The sequence below is a fragment of the Carassius auratus genome, unplaced genomic scaffold, assembly GCF_003368295.1.
Source record: "Carassius auratus strain Wakin unplaced genomic scaffold, ASM336829v1 scaf_tig00007334, whole genome shotgun sequence".
Classification (NCBI taxonomy): domain Eukaryota; kingdom Metazoa; phylum Chordata; class Actinopteri; order Cypriniformes; family Cyprinidae; genus Carassius; species Carassius auratus.
This window is the reverse complement of record NW_020523836.1, coordinates 20648-42551: the sequence shown is the minus strand read 5'-3', so window position 1 is coordinate 42551 and position 21904 is coordinate 20648. Positions and strand designations below refer to the sequence as shown.

Below are 21904 nucleotides of genomic sequence, written 5' to 3'. Positions count from 1 at the left end.
CCACACAAACACCACACTACATGCATTTCACACTACTTTCCATAACCACAGACAAAATAACCCTTGTTTTTAAGTGAGGTGATAAATCACAGATGACAATAACTTAAATAAAATAATAATAATAATAATAATAATAATAATAATAATAAAACAAAATACATGTTAAATATTTTTCCTTAAACAATCAACAATTATGCTTACACTTGCACACCTGCAGGTAACCAATAGGAGCACAGGGAGAAAAATAAATAAATTAATAAACTCCTGCACACTATCCTCACTTGCAAATATATATAAAATAAATGTAATCACATACAATGAAACGAAACAAAAAGGTAATGTAAGAAATTACAATATCCAAATTCCCATATTTTTAATGCTTAATGTGTGTGTGTGTGTGTGTGTGTGTGTGTGCTCTTGTTTTTGTGACATATCAGGACATGACTCTGTATAATGACATGGGTATGACACAGGTATTACAAGGACATTTTTCAAAACACTTATAAATCATACAAAATGAGTTTTTTTGAGAAAGTAAAAATGCACAAAGTTTCCTGTGAGGGTTAGGTTTAGGGGTGGGGTTGGTGAATGGCGATAGAATATACAGTTTTTACAGTATAATAACCATTACACCTATGGGATGTCCCCACTTTTCACATAAACAAACATGTATGAGTGTGTGAATAATAAATTCACAACTGTGCTGGACTGAAATTTGACATCTTTGCCTTTGACTGTCATTTTTCATTATTGACACACTGTTTTCCTAATTAAAGTTATTCAGTTGCTTTGACACAATCAGTTTTGTTTAAAGTGCTATATAAATAAAGGTGACTTGACTTAATAGTCATATGGTGATCTAATATAGTAATATGTCTTTTCTCTAGTATGGTGTTTCGAAGTCTCTCTGTCAATGCAATTTTATCACAATGCACTGTTAAAGTGTGCAACTGCATGAATACCACATTAGTTCCTTTCACACATTGACTAATGTTTTCAGAAACAGACTTAATGTCACTAAATACATATAAGACAATGAATTGATGATGAAGAGATGATGCACAGCGCTTAGATTGCCGTTAACCTTTTGTTTCCGAAAGTAACAGAATAAACTAGCAGCCTTAAGCTTGCTTGGGTCTCTGTGGGTAAAAGTTTCCATACGCTGTCCTATTGCAGTTAAACACAAGCGTCAAATTGAAGTGCAAACTATTGTATATATCTGGATATACTCCTCCAGCTTTACCAATCAACCGTCTAGAAATAGTGGATATTCAAGAACCTTTTTAATATAATGAATCACCATGCATGACGTGGTTTTATTTTCTTTTTTTCTTTTTTTTTTTTTTTGCATGTGACAGACTGTGCCTCATGCAAATACGATATGTATTTTCACACATTAACAGCAGGCGTGAGTTTAAAAGTCACTCCTTATTTCATATTTCTCAAAGCAAAATTGTTGCTAAAGCCCATTTGTAAAATCAAATGTTAATATTTATTCAATCCCATAATGCACCACATTAACAAATGTACAGCTGATGTAAACTTAGTTGCTCGAGAATATCCTTGATACACTGTGATTGAATTCCTTTCTCACAGATGGGTCAACCATTCATCCATTATTCAAATGGCTTGTCCAATGTGGGCACAGCGTAATATCATACAGGTATACATTTATTTATTTATTGATTTTTAAATAGATAATTAAGGTTTATGCTAGTTTCCATGAAATAATTCAATATAAATCTTTTCATTACTATAGGAGCTGTCAGTTTGCTAAGTTTCAAATGATTATTAAACAGCAAGCACAAACTATGCAAAGCAGCAGCCCCTTCTGACAAACTCAGTGTCTGAATATGCTTACAAGTTTTCATTCCCTCCTTAAACCAGACTATTAGTGCACTAATGTAGGAAACAGTGAATGAGGCTAAAGGTGGGTGATTTCAAACACAACATTTAATTACTATTATTCATGTGTGTTTAATTAGGGTTGGAGCTAAACTCTGCAGGACAGTGGCCCTCCAGGAACAGGTCTGGACCCCCTGACCTAAAGTGATATATGTTATTAGACTGAGTGAACAACTACAGGATATGATCTTAAGTTTACAAAATATGCTTTTATTTGCATTAAAATAGTATTATTGATAGTATTATTTTATTGCATTCAAATAAATTTGAGGGATTCTTATATTTTGGGGGAAACTGACAGATCAAAGCACTGGATGACAGTTGCTCTGTAGTGGCTTGACAGAAAGGAGGTGTTTTAAGCTTGTGTTTTTCCAATGACTGCACATAGGGGGCACCAGTTCATAAGTTGACATGTTTTACAGGATATTATTGTTAGAGCTCATGTGAGTGAACGTTCTGAGGATAAATAATAGTTTAGGCATCAAAAAGCATGCAAAGTGTGTGCAAAAGCCACTGGAGACTTAATTATCTGGTACAGCTCATTACTGGTTGAGCTTCTGTACAATATTTAAACGTTCTCTGTATTTCTAGACTACATGCTACAGTATATATAAACTTAATTTTGTGAGTATAATATTATTGAAAAAATTACTGGTTATAAATAAGGTTGATCAAATAACACAGGACCTGTATAATTGTTTTTATTTGTATTTTTTTTTTTTCATTCTGAACTTACAGTACTGTGTAGCAAGAAAATACAGAAAATAAAAGTTTAAATACGACTGAAAATGAGAGTTCACAAGAATTAGAAATTGCCAGTTGATATTAGGAGACACCAGAACCAGATTCACATGAGCACAAGAACAAAAGATAAGCCTCATCACATGCTATACGTCTTGGGTCAGAAGGCCTGAAAATTGACAACAGCCAATCACACATCATCTAAATTAGAAAGACAAGTCTTGACTCCCCTAAACCCAAACGTTTCACACACACACACACCTTACAAACACTCCATAAGATGTTGCCAAATGGACATGTAACCCAGGTCATTAACTCGGGTCACTAATATTTATAATTATTATTCTTTTATTTATATCACTATAAAATTAATAGTAAGAAAATAAGGACATGAAGTAAAATTTATTTATTTCATTACAAATAATCCCAAAACATAGAAGTTGAACTAAATCCTTATTGGTGAGGTGAAAGGTTAGCCCCGCCCTTGTTGGAAAGTTTCAAAAAAAGGCCGTGTCAAGCAGAGATGAGAGAGAGTGAGAGAGATTGCGAACGACACGAGACACGACACTGATAGTAGATTAAATGATTTGAGAATCGCTGTTTAATAATCCAGCTATAGATCATTCTAAAGTGAGAAGTACATTTATGTTCAAGCTTTGAGAAGTTCATTGTGAACTTGATGCGACGAGAAGTTAACACTAACGTGATAGGATCAATCTTGCGATCTTTTTCCTTGAAACTATTTTTTTTTCTTCTGTTCTCTGATTTATTTTTCTTCTTGGCCAGGTTTTTTTTTTTTTTTTTGTGGTTCTTGTTTTATTTCTCTCTTTGTGAGCTTCTGAATTGCTGCTGTGATCTTGAATTCTGTCCTGGCTGTGGATCCTTATCCCTGGTTTGGACTGGCGAGCCAGGGCCGTGCACAGACCTTTTGAGGGGCATGTGCTGAAACTGAAAAAGGGCACCCCCTCCCTTTTTTTATATCAATTATATATATTCTCTTTTTTAGCTATTCTGTTTGGTTTCATAAGATAATTTGTATTATTTGGTTAACATTTTTATGAATGACATTGAGAAGAGGGGAAGGTGAGCAATGAGTCAAGTATTTTTGACTAACTTTTTTGAAATATAATTTAAGTAATTATGTCCAACTCAATTCCAGATTATAAGAAACTATAGCCATACCGTTACTCTAACATATCCAACATGTATCCGCCTACCTGGCAAAAATTTGATAATGTGGTGGACCAGGGATGTTGGTCTCTTGAAGGTCTCTTATTCACTACACTTTCCCTAAAATAAGCCAGCAATGAAAAAATAAATAAAAACAGTGTGAAAACTACAGTTGCAGTGAAAAGCATTTCTGAAGGATCATGTGACACTGAAGAGTACTGAACTGGAGTAAAGATGCTGAAAATTCAGATTTGATCACAAAAATAAATTACATTTTAAAATATATTCAAATAGAAAACAGTTATTTAAAATTGTAAAAATATTACACTATATTACTGTTTTTGCTGTATTTTGGATCAAATAAACGAAGCCTTGGAATGAATCATGATTTACATTATGCATGATAAAATATAAAGATTTCACAGTGATCTTCTGTAATTTTTTTTAGTTACTACTACATTACTGTAGTAAAACCATGTTTTACTACTTTTTATACAGAGAGTATACGGAGAGTATACCATAACATGATTATCCTAAATGTTAAAAAATTAAGTATATCAGCAATCATAAATCAAAGAAGAAATTTCTTAGAAATATAGTTATCTAGGTGACGAGGATCACTCGCTGCTTTGTGTAAATTCCAGTACGAAACTTGTTATGATTTTCCGATGGTAAAAACAAATTATATGTTGTTGTTATCAATATATCGTTTTTGACCAGCGAATGCGTGTAAATGTTATTTATTTTTTTTGTCCGTTATTAAAACGGCGACGGCGCCTGCCGCTGCCGGGATCACATTACATTTTCATCTACAGGTTACAAACTAGTTTTTTTAGCTATATAGACGGAGCGCTCAGTTTTTCCTGTGGTAAAATGCATTTGGCCAAAATCGCATTTTATAAAAGATGAAATGCTACTATATGCCCAGGCTATTTAAGTGTTGGCTATGTATTGGCTATGACTAGATGGCAAATGCTAGCCCTCTCTTTCAGGCGACACCCCACATGTCTCAGTCAGTGAGTCATTCAGACATCAAATAAATAAAATATGAGCCTTTACAGACATAGTGTTCAGTAGTACTTATTTAAACAACCAGATATTTATTTACCCTTCGCAAAACTTTGTTCAGCTCAGCTGTTGTCTACTGTGCGGCTGCTGGGGAACTTCAGTTGATTCAATGAATATAGAGGGGGCGGAGTTATCAGCTTACTGACAGCTTGAGGATCGAATAAGATTTACACAAGCTCGTTTTAAGAACTTTCATTTGCTAAATATTTGTAAAACAGACATACAGACGTAAATGGTGACCAATAGCATTAAAAAAAAAAAAAAAAAAACACCACCAAAAAAAAGGGCACTTCGGAGTGTAAGGGCAAAAAGGGCATGTGCTCTGCACAGGTTGAGCCCTACCTGTGCACGTGCCTGTGGCGAGCCATCCCATATTCTTGTACCTGGAAACAGAGCAAAAGAGTTGTGAGAGCTGCAAGAAAGAGTTTTCTGATCGGTAGGACAGACTGCACACATTACGGGTTTCCATTCTTTTTCCAAGTTTTTCCTGGATTTCCCTGAGGACAAAGTTTTTTTTCTTCATGGACTGTACTCATTAATTCATTTTTGATGAACATTTCTATTTCTGGAATTTGAAATTGAGATATTGAACTTGAAATTGAGACACTGAGGTCAAATTTTAGAAACTGACGTTTGGAATTGTTGACTGTTTTCTGTGTTTTTTTTTATTTATTTCAAATACTGTGTGTTACTGAGATCCATTTGTTTTATTTTTTTTTTGTTTTATTTCATTCTGCCAATTTCGAAAAATACAACATATGTAAGACAACAAACAAAGAGAAAACAAATACACTTACCTTTTAATTAGCTACATTCCAGTATTCCGAGTGGTTCATTTATTTTATTAAATTTTACTATCATCTTTGCTAATAATTGCTCCTGTGAGTCGATCCGAAAATCTTCTGTTTCTGGTCCATGGTTTATATTTTGTAGGATCTAGTATCGAGCCGTGTGCTACAGACAGAAGACCTCAACTATGTTTAAAGTACGTCTGATATTTTTCTCTACCCTTAAGGACAGGTGCGTTGCTATAGAAGAGAGATTTGTTCTGCAAAGTTAATTCTCACTTTACTGTATAATATTTTGGAAACGGTTATTCTTATGATACTGTTCTGATGATACTGTTTGTACTCTTTCCCTCTCAGGTTTCATCATATCTGCTGCTGTAGTTCAAAACAAAGTCCTGGAGACCTTCACTGCAGGCGAAACTATAACTTTAGAGTGCTTGATATCTCAGCAACATGAAAACCACTACTACTGGTTCAAGTAATCTCTGGGAGAAGCTCCAACACACATCCTCAGTCTCTATGCTGAAACCTCAACACCAACATTTTATGGATACGTCAAGAACAACAAAAGATTGTCAGTTCTAAAGAGAGGAAATAGTTTTGCTCTAACCATAAAAGTTCCAAAGCCATCTGGAATCTATTACTCCGGTGCCCGTGACTATAATCTCATTACTTTAGTGGCTTGTTTTTAAACTACAGAGGTAAGAAAACCTAGCATAAAGCAGTCATATCGCATCTCCTGGAAAAAAATAATAATAATTCACTGAACATCTAAATAATGTAATAGTACTCTTATTTCAGGATCACATATTAAGCAGTTTTTGTCTGCAATAGACTCAGCTACTTGAGTAAATGAGAATAAGTTTAACCCAGGAGACTCTGAATCTTCATTGTTCAGTTTCTCACTGACAAATGTGTAGGAAATCACAGTGTCTACTGGTTCAGACATAAAACAGGAGATACACTTCCAGGAAACATTTATAAGCATGGAAACATAAACGATCAATATGAGAATAGCTGTGAGAAAGATTCACATTTACAGTCCCATATCTAAAATCTCCCCAAGAAGAACCTCGGTTTAACCAATGCTGGGACTTACTAATGTGCTGTGGCCATGTGTAGGGAGATACTGTTTGGGAATGAAAGTAGGCTTGAAATTCTGGGTGAGAAAAATACATACAGTATGATAGATCAAATCATATTGCAAACGAAAATTAATTGCAGATTTAATATTTAGAATGTTTTTTAAATCTTAGAACCAGTTTCTGAGACCACCTGGACTGACTTAAAGGTCCCAGTGGTAGCAACAAATATCCTGTGGCTGGTGATCATCGCTATCCTTCTGTGTAACAGAGTATAAAAACAACAAGCAACATTTTCTTGTAAGCCATTTACGTATCAAGAATATTCACCAAAGACCACATTGTATTATATTGTTGATTATTTGAGCATTACTGACACTGATTATGATGATGATTAAATTAAAACTGAACTTTAAAAACAATTATTGTAAATTGATGAAATCTGATTTTAGAATTCATTGAAATATGTTTGACAGAAGTTTGATTATGTTGGAGCACTCGCTGCAAAACATGTAAAAATGAATCAATGTTATTATTTTATATAGCTACTTTTAAAATGCTTCTTACTTAAACTGAAAAGGTTCATATTCTTTACAGTCACCCAGCCATTACACACAACACTTTGTCAAAGAGTACTTTGGTGTTGGTTTTAGGGTGCAGCAGAGGAATTAAGCTACAAAGCAGAACATTTCCAAGGAAGAAACTCAAACAGACACAAGACTGAAAGAATATCAGACACACGTTGTATATTCCACTGCCAGAGGTTTAGTGTCAAATAACAATTTTGTGATATTGTCTGCAATTAGATAATATTGTCCTATATGTGTTTGTTAGTTATATTTGATATTTCCAAGTGCTGTTATGAGAGTTAATAAAAAGAATGCCATTGTCTTATCTAAACATTTGTCTTTTTATTTATAGTGATTTTATTAATATCCAGTTACAAACACTGGATGATTCCCCAAGAAACACAAGGTTTCAAATACAGTATATTGGTGAAAAAAAAAAAAAACATTATATATAAAAGGCCTTTTAATTTGCTGACAGCATTATTCTTATATTATTCAACTATTGATTTGTGAATCAAAACTGAAATAAAGCAACATAAATAATATAAATAACATAAATAAAGCAATATAATATTTTTGAGCCAAATTCAAACTGTATATTCGCACATATATAGATAAATGTAAAAAATTTAAGCTATCCATACTCAAACTAAAGACTATAAGATATAAGCCTGTCTGAACCAGCTGAAGATGATATTTCACTGGACTGTACGGTTTGTCTATTTAACTCCCCTTGCTGTTGAGAATCGAAACTGCAAAGGTGAAGCATTTTGTCTCAAAGTCCAGTTCAAGAACTGAAATGTTTCCAGTCCAGCCTCGTGTATGCTAAATGTTAAGTCTGTGCTAGAGGTCCTGCGATCGATTGGGCATGAGACAGACAATCTTTGGTGAACTTGAAAATCTGGTTTTACTGATAAATGGAGGGTAGTTATGGATTCATTTATTTTTTATTCATATTGATCAAAACAATAAATGATGGCAGAAGTTTATGATTTAATAATATGATAATTTAACTCAACAATATAATCAACAAAACATATCGCATGATATAGCAATTATGAACATTATAAATACTTGTATAAGAAAGGAGAGCCCCATTCTATCTAACATCTACTCACATTCTGAGAATGGTTCACCATACTTGGCTATATTTCATGTCACTTTCACTTGTTAAGACACTTTCTAAGAAAGCTTAACTTGGTTTTAGATTTTGTAGTATGGCAAGGTAAACTGTAGCTAAACTGATCAATTCCACAGTAACCGGATTTAATGCATGCAATAAATATGTACTTTACTTTTTATATTTTTTAACTTCTTTTTCTTGTTGATCCTTTTTTTGTGCCTTGTTTTGGAGATTTTATGTTACAAATAACTAACAAAACATAGGCTAGTTAAGAAAGGCCTGTTGCAGTATTCTCAGTTTAGATTATCATACTGTACATTAGATGCATTATACTTACCCTGTGTGAGTAAATTTAAGATTTTTTTTTTTAATTCTTTGGCAAATGAAGTAATTTCTGACACAAACAATTCATAAAAACACTCGGCAGTGTACCTCGGTATGAGATGCTAATTTTGTAGGTGGTTATCATTTAATTTTCCATTTTTAATGTTTAGGTATGCTGTTGGGCATTATTTGCATGTCAGCAGTAAGAGTTTGACCTGGACACTCCATAGCTCTTCAGTGCTTCACACCAGACGATGGGCACTTTAAAGAGCTCTGGCTAAAATTTCAAAACAGTTCTGCTATGTCTTTGTGGCTTTGAATGAATTAGACAAAACTGGCATTATGATTGGAGAACAATTTCAGGATCTTTCAAAGTTTAGATTAACTTTGAACCAGCTCAGCTTTAATCTCTCAGTACTGAACACTGAGCAAACAGACATCGCTGAGCACTACAGTTGGACGATTATAGTTTTTTGTTTGTTTGTTTGTTTCTTGCAAATGAAACAAGACTGATGTTTGAAGAGTTTTTCAGATTGACCATTCACTGGTCCGATGACAGAATCCAATGGTGTGGGTGCAAGTATTCTGCACTGTAGGTCTTTTTCTCTGCACTTTTTAAAAGGTTGCTCCAATTCAACAATGGGCCAATTACATGTAGGTACAGATCAGTAATATTTATTATATGTCTTGCAATATGTAAATTCAAATGATTAATTATGAAATTACAAAAAAAAAAAACCTTTTTGGCCAAAATCATGTTAATCTTGCGCTAACCAACAAAAAAGAGAAATTCTGCCTCATGGCCTGCTCTGTTTGCTGTGTGCGTGCTCTTCCAGGAGAAGTAATTCAGTTTGAAAACCTTTCCAAAACTTATTCAAACTTGGAAGTTGTTTGTAACTCTGGCCATTTTAGCATGAGTATCCAACTCTTTAACAGTGTAAATAAGTGTAATAATGCATAAGTGTATAAATAAGTGTAATAATGCATTAAATAGCTTTAGACCGCCCATTTTTAACAATCAGCCACACATCTGTTGCTATCAACAGTGTGTCTGTTATGGTAAATGTTGGTCTTTTAGTGGTGCAAATATTCTGCACATATTTTAGAAGCATTATAGCATTTGTTATTTAAAGACTTTGTGTCATCACTACCTAATCCAAGTCCACCCACCATCCAGCCAAATGTTTTTCTAGACGAAAGAAGGGTGCTGGCTATGATTTTGCAAACCACTAGAGAGATGTTGTGAGCGACGGTAATTACTAAAATGTGCTAATTATATATTTTAACTTGAAACTGCATATGAGAAGGATTTAATACAGAATAAAAAAATAAATAAACATGTACTTCATACTTAATTTGACTTGCAAAGTGCATTAACAAGCCTATATGGAGGCGTTGGATAGATCCAGTGCCCATCACTATGTGTAACATCAAATATATAGTCCAGCAGATGTGAAACCTATTTTAGAAAATACACTGTAGGTTTATCTAAACAAATATGTAAAAATCTAATTTAGATATGTAAAAAAAATTACAGTAATGAACTGAAAATACAACAGATGGCCAAGCACATATTGTAGATGTCTACATAAATCTACCCCCCCCCCAAAAAAAAATTCCTAGTGCCCTTCCAAATATACAACAACAGCCTACTACACATCACATTTAATAAGTATCTCAATTTCACTTGTCCATTTATAAACACTGTACATGAGTACAAACACACAAATAGTGCAGGTACTGTATATCACTTATATGTCTTACGATGACTGGCCTTTTCAATGAAAGATCTACCATAGTTTGACTGTGCCAAAAGCCACTCCTCCTTATATAAAAAACATCTGTATCACCCACTTAATTTCCTTTCCAGCTCAGTAAAGTGCAGTAATGTTACATATTTTAGCTGCAGCTTTATTGTTTTTTGAGACAGGTAAGAATTATTTTACACTGTGAACTACAATATTATTATAAAAAAATACTTTATATATTTAAAATGAAGTGTTACTGAAATGGGGAGACCCTTATTTAAATGTAATTATATTTTGTATTGGTGTCCTATTGTTTTGATTTTCTTGTTTACTGATTTTCAGGTCTTCTCAGAGTTATGTTTTCAACAGCAAGTACACAGACTCATTCAGGACAGAGAGTCACTATGTGGTGTTCACACAATATCCATGTTTCTGGATATCTGTACTGGTTCAAACAATCAGACGGTGCTGTACCCATTACTATTGTGTACATGTTATACACCGAAAGTCTTCAGAAAGTTGAGCCAACATATTTCAACAATTTCACAAAAGATCACTTGGTCATGGAGCAGTTCAACAAAGTCACCACCCTAACAATCACGCAAGTGAAAATGTCTGATTCTGGATTCTACTTTTGTGGAACTACAGGTTATGATATGAAATTCGGCAATGGAACCAGACTTGAAGTAAAAGGTAAAGTTTTTTAACCTCTCTCACTATACTCTAGTTTTCATTTACTGTTGATATCTCCTTTTTTTCTCACTTTGTCATTAATAGCACATGTTGAAAAACACCACAATTTTAATACAATTGTAAATCCCACAATGATAAATGACTTGCCAGCTGTTTTCATAACAGAGAAAAATTACACAGGAACCTCAAAAAAGGGTATGTTATTTTACTTTCAGTAATAAAGTTAAAACTGCAGGTTTTTAATATATGAATGTTCTTGTTTAATCTCTAATCAAATTATGGATAAAATGTGATCGTTGTAGCATCACTTAAAATGCATCATTACATTTATATCCACTCCTTTACAGATCATGAGCAATCAGCCGTGTCTGAGGAGTGTTCTAGAGACATCTATTTCAAACTGACCCTTCTATTTGGTGGAATCATTTCTTTTACATGCATCGTTTCCCTTATTTTGGGGATTATCAGGGAACACAGAAGACAGAAGCATAAAAAAGGTGAACACTTTTCACATGGTTAAAAAGATGAAGTTAAATCACAAATGTGGAATGAACATTAAAAAAAATGGCTTTGGACATAATTTTTAAATCTCACATTATCTTCAGAGCAACTGATTTTCTTTTTCTCTGCTTTGTGTCAGTCGCTGAATGTCAAGCACAACAGCAGGATGACAAGGTAAATTACACAGACTTATCTTTTCTTAAATATGGAAACGGCATCAAAAGCCTCCAGAAAAAAAATAAAATGTTGTTATATGAACACCTGGTTTCGAATCTTGACATACCGGTATACACGTTTGTACTTCTTTGCAGGAAAATGATTCAGTATATACTGCTGTGTATTTCTCAAACCAAAGACCCAAAAGAGCAGGACGACATACAGAGGACCCAATTGCTGTGTACACTGATACTACTTGAAAAATAAAACAAACTCAAACATATTATTAATTTTTTAAACATTAATTATTTTTAGCAGCAAAATAGTAAACCTGTTTAAAGAAATGTTATTATTGAGACGATCAGAGATCTGTCTTTTCTTTGCATTGTTGTACATAATGGTGAAGTTCATTAAAATTGCATTGCAGTTTTCTTCGACTCCTGATATTAATTTAATCTGACTCTAGATCACAAAGACCTTGAATTTATAATGCAAAAAAATCAAAAAACTTTTTTTTTTTTTTTTTTTTTATTGAATCTTGTAACAATAAAAACTCCACAATCATCGGGAAGGAGGTGGAAACAGGCGGACAATCAAAATGAAAGCTTTAATAATCAAAATAAACATAAAACAGTGCGACAGCCCCTCACGGTCGACTGCCACGCACATATAAAATCTCCACCAAACAAGCAAACAAACAATTCTGTACCTATTGCCATTGTATACATGATGATAACCTACGAGCTTAAGGAACTACATGCTAATTATTGAAATGATTTTCAACAAGATCATATTCTGATGACTCTGGATATCAAAAACACCTCCCTGATCATTTTGAATGTGGATGTTTCTGATTCTGGTCTGTACTTCTGTGGTTGGGACAACTGGATGATGAACAAATCTAGACATCAAAGGTAATCTGTCTTTATCAGTACTACTATTGTAGATTAATTTTTTGCTTCATGTCTAGCAGCAAAATATAAAAAAATACATAATACAAATACATGTTGATAAGTTTTAGGATGCTAAATGACTTTTATTGTGCAGAGAGGAGAGTTACATCACTGAAAAATGAAACAGAAATAACAAATAAAGGTGTTTATTATCTGACTTTCTTTAACATTCATTTGCATTAATGCATTTTTCTAATCTGTGGTTGGTTAAAGTTAAATGTGATTTAATTTGAACAGATCTCAAGAGGAGCCCGATTTCTACAAGAGACTGTTCTGAAAACATCTTTTATAAACTGACCTTTATCATTCCACTCACAACGCTCATTATTAAGATACAGGAGAGAAACACGCAGGAAAAAGGTGACATTCTATTTAATTCAAAAGATTTGAATTGGCAAATGACTTTAATAATTGTAATAAATAAATAAAAAGAAAAGCTTTTTGTCTCTGTTTCTGGTGCCGCAGATGCTGATCGTCATGTAACACAACATCATGAGGTAAACTTTTCATTAAAATAAAAATGTACAAACCCCAAATATGGAAAACTTTCATTTAAATCAATTACCAAAAAAAAAAAACTTTTTTAGATGTCATCTAAGGTCTGCAACATGTAAAGGAAGAGTATGTAAAATGGCAAAAAAAATACTGAAATTAAAGACTAGGCTGACTGGTGTGCAAATAGATTTGAATACACTAATCTCTGCTGTTTAAAGTTATAATGAGAACAGATTTTATAAACTATGAAAAATAACTTTTCTATTAATTATTCTATTTCTATTCTATTTTTCAATATTACTGTAATATACATAACATTCTTAAGTGAAATATAATGTGTTTTGAGATTGTTTTGCATATGGTCTATGGGCTTGCTTCTCTTTTCTGTTTAGCTCACCATGTCTTTAAAAAGGGCTGCATGGTTGAAATTGTTTTGGGAAAATACAACCGTTGAGCAAAATATAGCTCTGTCTTAGGAAAATAAAATATGGTTATTTATTAAAAGTAAAAATAAAGCTTGGGTATAAAGTATGTTGCATGCTGTATGTGTTGGGTACAACTATGTGTTGGGAGACTATTTCTCAGCTGCCCCCAACATCAGAATTTACAATGAACTGTAAATTCTAACATCAGAGAATGTATTTGGATGCTGATAAGTCGATATACATTTGTATACAGCCCTTGTTTTTTTTATGGTTTTCTTCTGTATATACTTAAATTAAATTTAGGGTGTTTCCACACTAGCACTTGTGGTGTGCACCCAGGTCGATTGACATCAGAGTTCAGTATGTTTGAATGATGTGAATGCTGTCTTCTGAAGTTGGGTGCACAGAGGGGTGGTCTGGGGTACGGTTCAAATAAATTCCAGTGCGGTTTGCTGCTGATATGAATGCAACATACCAAATCACAGAAGTTAACTGCTAATAATGACATATTTTTTGAAAAATCGAACTCTGGTTCGGACCAGACTATCAAAACAAGCCTGAAAGCAGCCTAAATGTCATTACAGTCATTTTTCAATCTGTGGCAGGAGCCTCATTCATCAGTGTAAAGTTCTCAAAACAATCCAGCAATCCAGCAGCCAGAAATACAGAGGATACAGATGTTGTGTATTCTGCTACTAGATAGTCCAACAATGGCACGAGGTCAAATATTGTAGCCTACTGTAATGTTTAAAAGCCATATGTTCATAAAGACTGTAATATTGAATGACGGTGCAATAGAATTTGTGACGATCAAATGTATTTGAAAGTTTTAAGAAGTTTAATTTAGATCTGTGTATATTTCCTGTCATTAAGATAAAAGCAGGCCCTTTCTCAAGAGGAGGGGGTTGTGAATGATATCATTTCCCTGACAGGAAGAAGCTGTTCAGTGTAGAATGAGACGTGCTGAAGGGAACTTCAGCGGTCCAGATTACAAAGCTGAAAATATACACAATGAAACATAGTTGTGCAAATTATTAAAACATTTTTTAAACGGTACACATATTTGACAATAATTTAGTACTGAGCAGTAGCCTGATCATTATGAATATTGATATTACTCAAGACAATTTAAAGAAAATGTTAATAAAACAATGTTTAAAATGGATAAAATGTGTGTGAACTATGTTTAAAAAAGGGCTTACTTAAATGTGTGTGTGCCAGTGTGTGACCTGTTAGTTTGACTGTTTTACACCCACAGTCTGCCCCCAGCTCATCACTCACAGTCCTCACTGCAGCTCAACCACACAAACACCACACTACATGCCTTTCACACTACTTTCCATAACCACAGACAATATACCCCTTGTTTTTAAGTGAGGTGCTAAGTCAAAGATGACAATAACTTGAATAACAATATTAATAATAATAAAACAAAATACATGTTAAATATTTATCCTTAAACAATCAACAATTATGCTTACACTTGCACACCTGAAGGTAACCAGTAGGTGCACAGGGAGAAAAATAAATTAATTAATAAACTCCTGCACACTATCCTCACTTGCAAATATATAAAAAATAAATTTAATCACATACAGTGAAAAAAAAAATGTCAGAAATTACAATACCCAAAGTCCCATATTTTTCATGCTTAAAATGTGTGAGTGTGTGAAAAATACAATAACATTTTCAAGAGTAGCATTTTCCAGGCCAGGCTCATTAATAAATTCACAACTGTGCTCGACTAAAATTTGACATCTTTGCCTTTAACCGTAATTTTGCATTATTGACACACTGTTTTCCTAATTAAAGTTATTCAGTTGCTTTGACACAATCTGTTTTGTTTAAAGTGCTATATAAATAAAGGTTACTTGACTTAATAGTCATATGGTGATCTAATATAGTAATATGTCTTTTCTCTAGTACGGTGTTTCGAAGTCTCTCTGTCAATGCAATTTTATCACAATGCTGTTAAAAGTGTGCAACTGCATGAATACCACATTAGTTCCTTTCACACATTGACTAATGTTTTCAGAAACAGACTTAATGTCACTAAATACATATAAGACAATGAACTGATGATGAAGAGATGATGCACAGCGCTTAGATTGCGGTTAACCTTTTGTTTCCAAAAGTAACAGAATAAACAAGCAGCCTTAAGCTTGCTTGGGTCTCTGTGGGTAAAAGTTTCCATACGCTGTCCTATTGCAGTGAAACACAAGCATCAAATTGAAGTGCAAACTATATATCTGTCTATATTTAGAGGTTCTTCTCCAGCTTTACCAAGCAACCGTTTAGAAATAATGGATATTCAAGTACCTTTTTTAATATAATGAATCACCATGCATAACGTGTTTTTCTTTTCTTTGTTTTTTTGTTTTTTGTTTTTTGCATGTGGCAGAATGTGCCTCATGCAAATAGGAAATGTATTTTCACAGACTAACAGCAGGCGTAAGTTTAAAAATCACTACTTATTTCATATTTCTCAAAGCAAAATTCTTGCTAAAGCTCATTTGTAATTTAAAATGTTAATATTCATTCAATCCCATAATGCACCACGTTAACAAATGTACAGCTGATGTACACTTAGTTGCTCGAGAATATCCGTGATACACTGTGATTGAATTCCTTTCTCACAAGAAGATGGTGCATGCAGATGGGTCAACCATTCAATCATTATTCAAATGGCTTGTCCAATGTGGGCACAGCGTAATATCATACAGGTATAAATGTATTTATTTATTTTTAAATAGCTTAATTAATGTTTATGATATAGTTTTCATGAAAGAATTCAATATAAATATTTTCATGATTCAAATGATTATTAAACAGCAAGCACAAACTTCTGCATGCAAAACAGAAGCATTATAGCATTTCTGATTTAAAGACTTCATGTCGTCTCTTCCTAATCCATGCCCACTAACCATCCAGCCAAGTGTTTTTGTAGACAAAAGAAGAGAGCTGGATATGATTTTGCAAACCACTAGAGGGCTGTAGTGAGGGACAGTAATTACTCAAATTTGCTGATTATGTATTTTAACTCTAAACTGCGTATGAGAAGGATTTTATAAAGTGTAAAAAAAAAAATAAACATGTACTTCATACTTATTTGACTTATTTGAAGTGCATTAAAAAAGCCTATGTAGAGACTTTCGATAGATCCAGTGCAAATCATTATGTATAACATCAAATATATAGTCCAGCAGATGTGAAACCTATTTTAGAAAATACACCGTAGGTTTATCTAAAACAAATATGTAAAAATGTAAAAAAAAAAAAAAAAGCTCCTTGTACCCTTCAAAATGTAAAACAGCAGTCTACTACACAACACATTTAATAAGTACCATCATTATCATAATTAGTACCTATTATAAGAAATATTTTTAAAATTTAAAATGAGGTGTTACTGAAATGTGGAGACACAGTGGAGAAATTTAATGATATTGTTTTTGGTGTCCTATTGTTTTAGTTTTTGTTTAATGGGTTTCAGGTCTTCTCAGAGTTATGTTTTTATCAGCAAGTACACAGACCTATCCCAGGACAGACAGTCATTATGTGGTGTCCACACAATATCAATGTTTCTGGATATCTGGGTGGTGTTGGTGCAGTGGATAAGACACATGCCTTTGGTGTGAGAAACCTGGGTTCAAATCCACTGTGAGACACCAATGTGTCCCTGAGCAAGACACTTAACCCCTAGTTGCTCCAGAGGTGTGCAACCTCTGACATATATAGCAATTGTAAGTCACTTTGGATAGAAGCGTCAGCTAAATTAATAAATGTAAATGTAAATCTGTACTGGTTCAAACAATCAGACAGTGCTTTACCCATTACTATTGTGCACATGTTATACACCGAAAGTCTTCAGAAGATTGAGCCAAATTATTTAAAATTTTTTACAAAAGATCACCTGGTCATGGAGCAGTTCAGCAAAAAAAAAAAAAAAAAAGCTTCAACTTTTGTGGAGCTACAGATTATGATATGAAATTGATCTCTAAACAAATAATGGAGAAAAATAAATATATAAAATGTGATAGCATAAAAGGTTTCATAAAATTTATATCCACTCCTTTACAGATCATGAGCAATCAGCCGTGTCTGAGGAGTGTTCTAGAGACATCTATTTCAAACTGACCCTTCTATTTGGTGGAATCATTTCCTTTACATGCATCGTTTCCCTTATTTAGGGGATTATCAGGGAACACTATTAAAGAAATTATTAAAGACCACAAAGATCACAAGATCACAGATCACAAAGTCCTTGAATTTATATTCCAAATAAACCTCTTTGTTTTATATTGAATCTCAATTCGGATGCAGCTTAACACTGGCCTTTATAAAATCATTTCATGGTCCCAAATATAGCAGTTTTGATCAGTCACAGACTGAAGTGTTAAATAATAGCATTTAAAGTTTTTTCTTGATCATAACCAATAGTAGATCTGCTTAGTGCTTGGGTCTTCAGAAAATTAAAATCAGGGTAAAATCAAGTTTAATAATTTGTGGGCCAGGTAAAATGTCTGTCAATAATAGAATTCAGAAGTCAACAATAAAAGACATGTTCAAAGATACAATAAAGTCAAACATGCATTTAAGTTTTTTGTACACCTGCTTTGGATCAATTTATTTTATAAAGTACTATGGAGAAACGATGGGGTGCTAAAGCAGTAAAAAATCATCACATCCTTATTAATATCTGATCAACAATTATACTTCTTATTTTGAACTGGAAATAGTAGCCATGGACTCGTCTGCTTATTGACAGGTTTGTCATACTCTGATGTAAGTATAAGCCACACCCCCTCACATAAAAAAGCACATTGATTTCCTCATTTTAATTTCCTCTTTGTTTCTAGTCTGATTCAGTGCAGCAATGGTTGGTTTAATAATTTCAGTGCTGATGATCTGTGGCATGGGTAAGCATTATTAGACTATAATTACTCCAATTGTACAAGATTAATGAATAATTAATTAAAAAATCTAGTAAATATTAGGTGTGCGACAGTTCTATATGCTTTAAAAGTGTTTTGGTACTATTTGGGGGAGCATTTTATTGTATGTTATCAGAGTCAAAATCTAAATATTAAAACAGTTTTATTCCTCTTTTGATTTTAGGCTCGTTTACAGCTGTTAAATCATCTCAGATAGTCAATTTGTCAGCTCAACCAGGAGAGAACGTCACTATTTGGTGTCAGCACACCTCAGGAACGGGAAAGAACATGCACTGGTTCAAGCAAACAACCAATTCTGTACCTATTGCCATTGTAAACATGTTTATAACCTACCAGCTTAAGGAACTACATGCTAAATATTTAAATGATTTTCAACAAGATCATATTCTGATGACTCTGGATATCAAAAACACCTCCCTGATCATTTTGAATGTGGATGTTTCTGATTCTGGTCTGTACTTCTGTGGTTGGGAGAACCGGGTGATGACATTTGGTGATGGAACAAATCTAGACATTAAAGGTAATCTGTCCTTATCAGTAACACTCTTGTAGAGGAAATTTTTGAATTTTCAGCAACAAAATATATATAAAAAAAATGATACAAAATACATGTGGATAGGTTTTAATATGCTAAATGACTCTTGACTTTTATTGTGCAGAGAGGAGTGTTACACCACTGCAAAATGAAACAGAAATAACAAATAAAGGTGTTTATTATCTGACTCTCTTTAACACTCATAACATTCAAATAAAATAATGCTTCTGAGGAACTACACAAAAGTTATTTAAATAATTTTCTGAATGTTGGTTTGTTAAAGTGAAATGCGATCTAAATTTAACAGATCTCAAGAGGAGCCCGATTTCTACAAGAGACTGTTCTGAAAACATCTTTTATAACCTGACCTTTATTTTTGGTGGTATTATTGTTATACTCATCATCATTCCGCTCACAAAGCTCATTATTAAGATACAGGAGAGAAACACACGGGAAAAAGGTAACAGGGCATCTATTCATTCAGAAGATTTACTTACATTGCTGTATGGATATCATTTGTTTAAATAACTTTGCAGTGATATAATTGGAAATAAAAAAGCTAAACCTATTTTTTGTGTGTGTGTCTGTTTCTGTTGCCGCAGGTGCTGATCACCATGAAATACAACTTCACGAGGTAACATATCATTAAAATAAAAATATCCATTCTCTTAATGTGCAAAAAGTAAATTCGAATCCATAAACAAAAAGTATTATTTTATTTTTTTACTTTTACTTTTAGTCCTCTAAAATCTGCAATATGTATAGTATGTATTGGGAAAAATAAAAAAATATTGTAAAATTGAAATTAAAGACAAGGCTGACCAGTGTACAAAAATATTTAAATATGCAAATATCTGCTATTCAAAAGAGTTTAGATGAGAATAGTTATAAACCATAAATATTTTTTTTCTAATATCAGTTTTTAAATATTACTTTTACATCCAAAACCTTCTTCAAGTATAGTATGTTAAATATAGTAAGATTGTTTTGCATACAGCCTGAGGGCTTTATCTGTGTAGCTCTAACCATGTCTTTAAAAAGGACAACAGGGTTGAAATAATTTTGTGAGAATACAACTCTTGAGCAGAACAATGCTCTGTTGTAGGGAAATTTAATATGGTTAATTAATAGAAGTAAAAACAAGGCACACCAATAATAATAATAATAATAATAATAATAATAATAATAATAATAATAATAATAATAATAATATATATATATATATATATATATATATATATATATATATATATATATATATATATATATATATATATATAATGAAGTTTGCTTGGGTATACAGTATCTTGCGTAGGGTACAAGCAACAATATCAGCAAGAAAAATTAAATTAAATTGAATAAAATTAAAATAAATAAATCCAAATGTCCTGACTATTTCCCAGCTGTCCCAACACATTGTCAATGAATTTAATATTTTAACACCAGAGAATGTATCTGAATGCTAAGACCAATATATACACAAAATTATTGTTTCTTCATTGTTTTGCTAATCTGGTTTTCTTCTGCTCTACAGTTCTCAAAACACGAATCCAAGAGAACAGCCAGAAATACAGAGGAAACATATGTTGTGTATTCTGCTACTAGATAGTCCAACAATGGCACAAGGTCAAATATTGTAGCCTACTGTAATGTTTAAAAGCCATATGTTCATAAAGACTCTAATATTGAAACACTATTACTAATGCCATACATTTAAAGTGTATGTGAGCTCTGCAATGTTTAGTATTTTCGATGCAATAGAATTTGAGAAGATCAAATGTATTTGAAAGTTTTAACAAGTTTAATTTAGATCTGTGTATATTTCCTGTCATTAAGATAAAAGCAGGCCCTTTCTCAAGAGGAGGGGGTTGTGAATGATATCATTTCCCTGACACGAAGAAGCTGTTCAGTGTAGAATGAGACGTGCTGAAGGGAACTTCAGCGGTCCAGATTACAAAGCTGCAAATATACACACTGAAACACAGATGTACAAATTATTAAAATTATTATTAACAGTACACACATTTGACAATAATTTAGTACTGAGCAGCAGCAGTATAGCCTGATCATTATGAAAATTGATATTACTCAAGACAATTTAAAGACAATGTTAATAAAACAATGTTTAATTCTGATTAAATGTGTGTAAACTATGTTAAAGGCTTTCTTAAATGTGTGTGTGCCAGTGTGTGCACCTGTTAGTTTGACTGTTTTACACCCACAGTCTGCCCCCAGCTCATCACTCACAGTCCTCACTGCAGCTCAACCACACAAACACCACACTACATGCCTTTCACACTACTTTCCATAAAAATAAAATAACCCTTGTTTTTAAGTGAGGTGACAAGTCACAGATGAAAATGTTTAATGCGTTTTATATATATATGTGTGTGTGTTGCTGTTGTAAGGCTTTTAAATACTACAATGATGCATTGCAATGTTAAAGACAGATTATGATTGCAAACTAAACATGAATTTGGTGTAGTGTCAAAAGGTCAAATTAAAACAGATGTCCTTCAGATTGTTTATATTATTATTATTGTGTATTAATAACTTGCCATGCTGGTTATTTGTTCTGTGCAGCAGCTGTATTATCATAAATGAGTCTTTTTATTCAAAACAACAACTACTAAAAAATGTAACATTTCCAGGCCAGACTCGTTAATAAAATCAAAA

At 33.0% G+C, this 21904-nt stretch overlaps 1 protein-coding gene, 1 pseudogene and 1 gene segment (V, D, J or C); all 3 read left to right on the top strand.

The window, feature by feature from the left end:
* The first annotated feature begins 3169 nt into the window (after positions 1 to 3169).
* On the top strand, positions 3170 to 7426 carry LOC113071455 (uncharacterized; annotated as a pseudogene).
* Positions 7427 to 10648: 3222 nt separating this feature from the next.
* On the top strand, positions 10649 to 12324 carry LOC113071453 (Ig kappa chain V-V region T1-like). The segment is given in 6 exon segments: positions 10649 to 10700; positions 10861 to 11211; positions 11377 to 11406; positions 11680 to 11708; positions 11852 to 11886; positions 12024 to 12324. Coding segments are annotated over 6 exon segments (600 nt in total).
* Positions 12325 to 18554: 6230 nt separating this feature from the next.
* On the top strand, positions 18555 to 20972 carry LOC113071452 (uncharacterized). The gene is made up of 5 exons (XM_026244813.1): positions 18555 to 18657; positions 18857 to 19213; positions 19353 to 19400; positions 19512 to 19736; positions 20752 to 20972. Exons 1-5 carry the CDS (start codon positions 18615 to 18617, stop codon positions 20835 to 20837), a joined length of 759 nt encoding a protein of 252 aa, XP_026100598.1. The 5' UTR covers positions 18555 to 18614; the 3' UTR covers positions 20838 to 20972.
* Positions 20973 to 21904: the final 932 nt, after the last annotated feature.

Bases quoted from the DNA above. Each gene is read 5' to 3' on its own strand.
- LOC113071452 (XM_026244813.1), top strand. From the start codon at position 18,615: ATGGTTGGTTTAATAATTTCAGTGCTGATGATCTGTGGCATGG. The intron at 18,658-18,856 runs GTAAGCATTATT...TTTTGATTTTAG, and splicing joins GCTGATGATCTGTGGCATGG to GCTCGTTTACAGCTGTTAAA. The intron at 19,401-19,511 runs GTGTTTATTATC...GGTTTGTTAAAG, and splicing joins AACAGAAATAACAAATAAAG to TGAAATGCGATCTAAATTTA.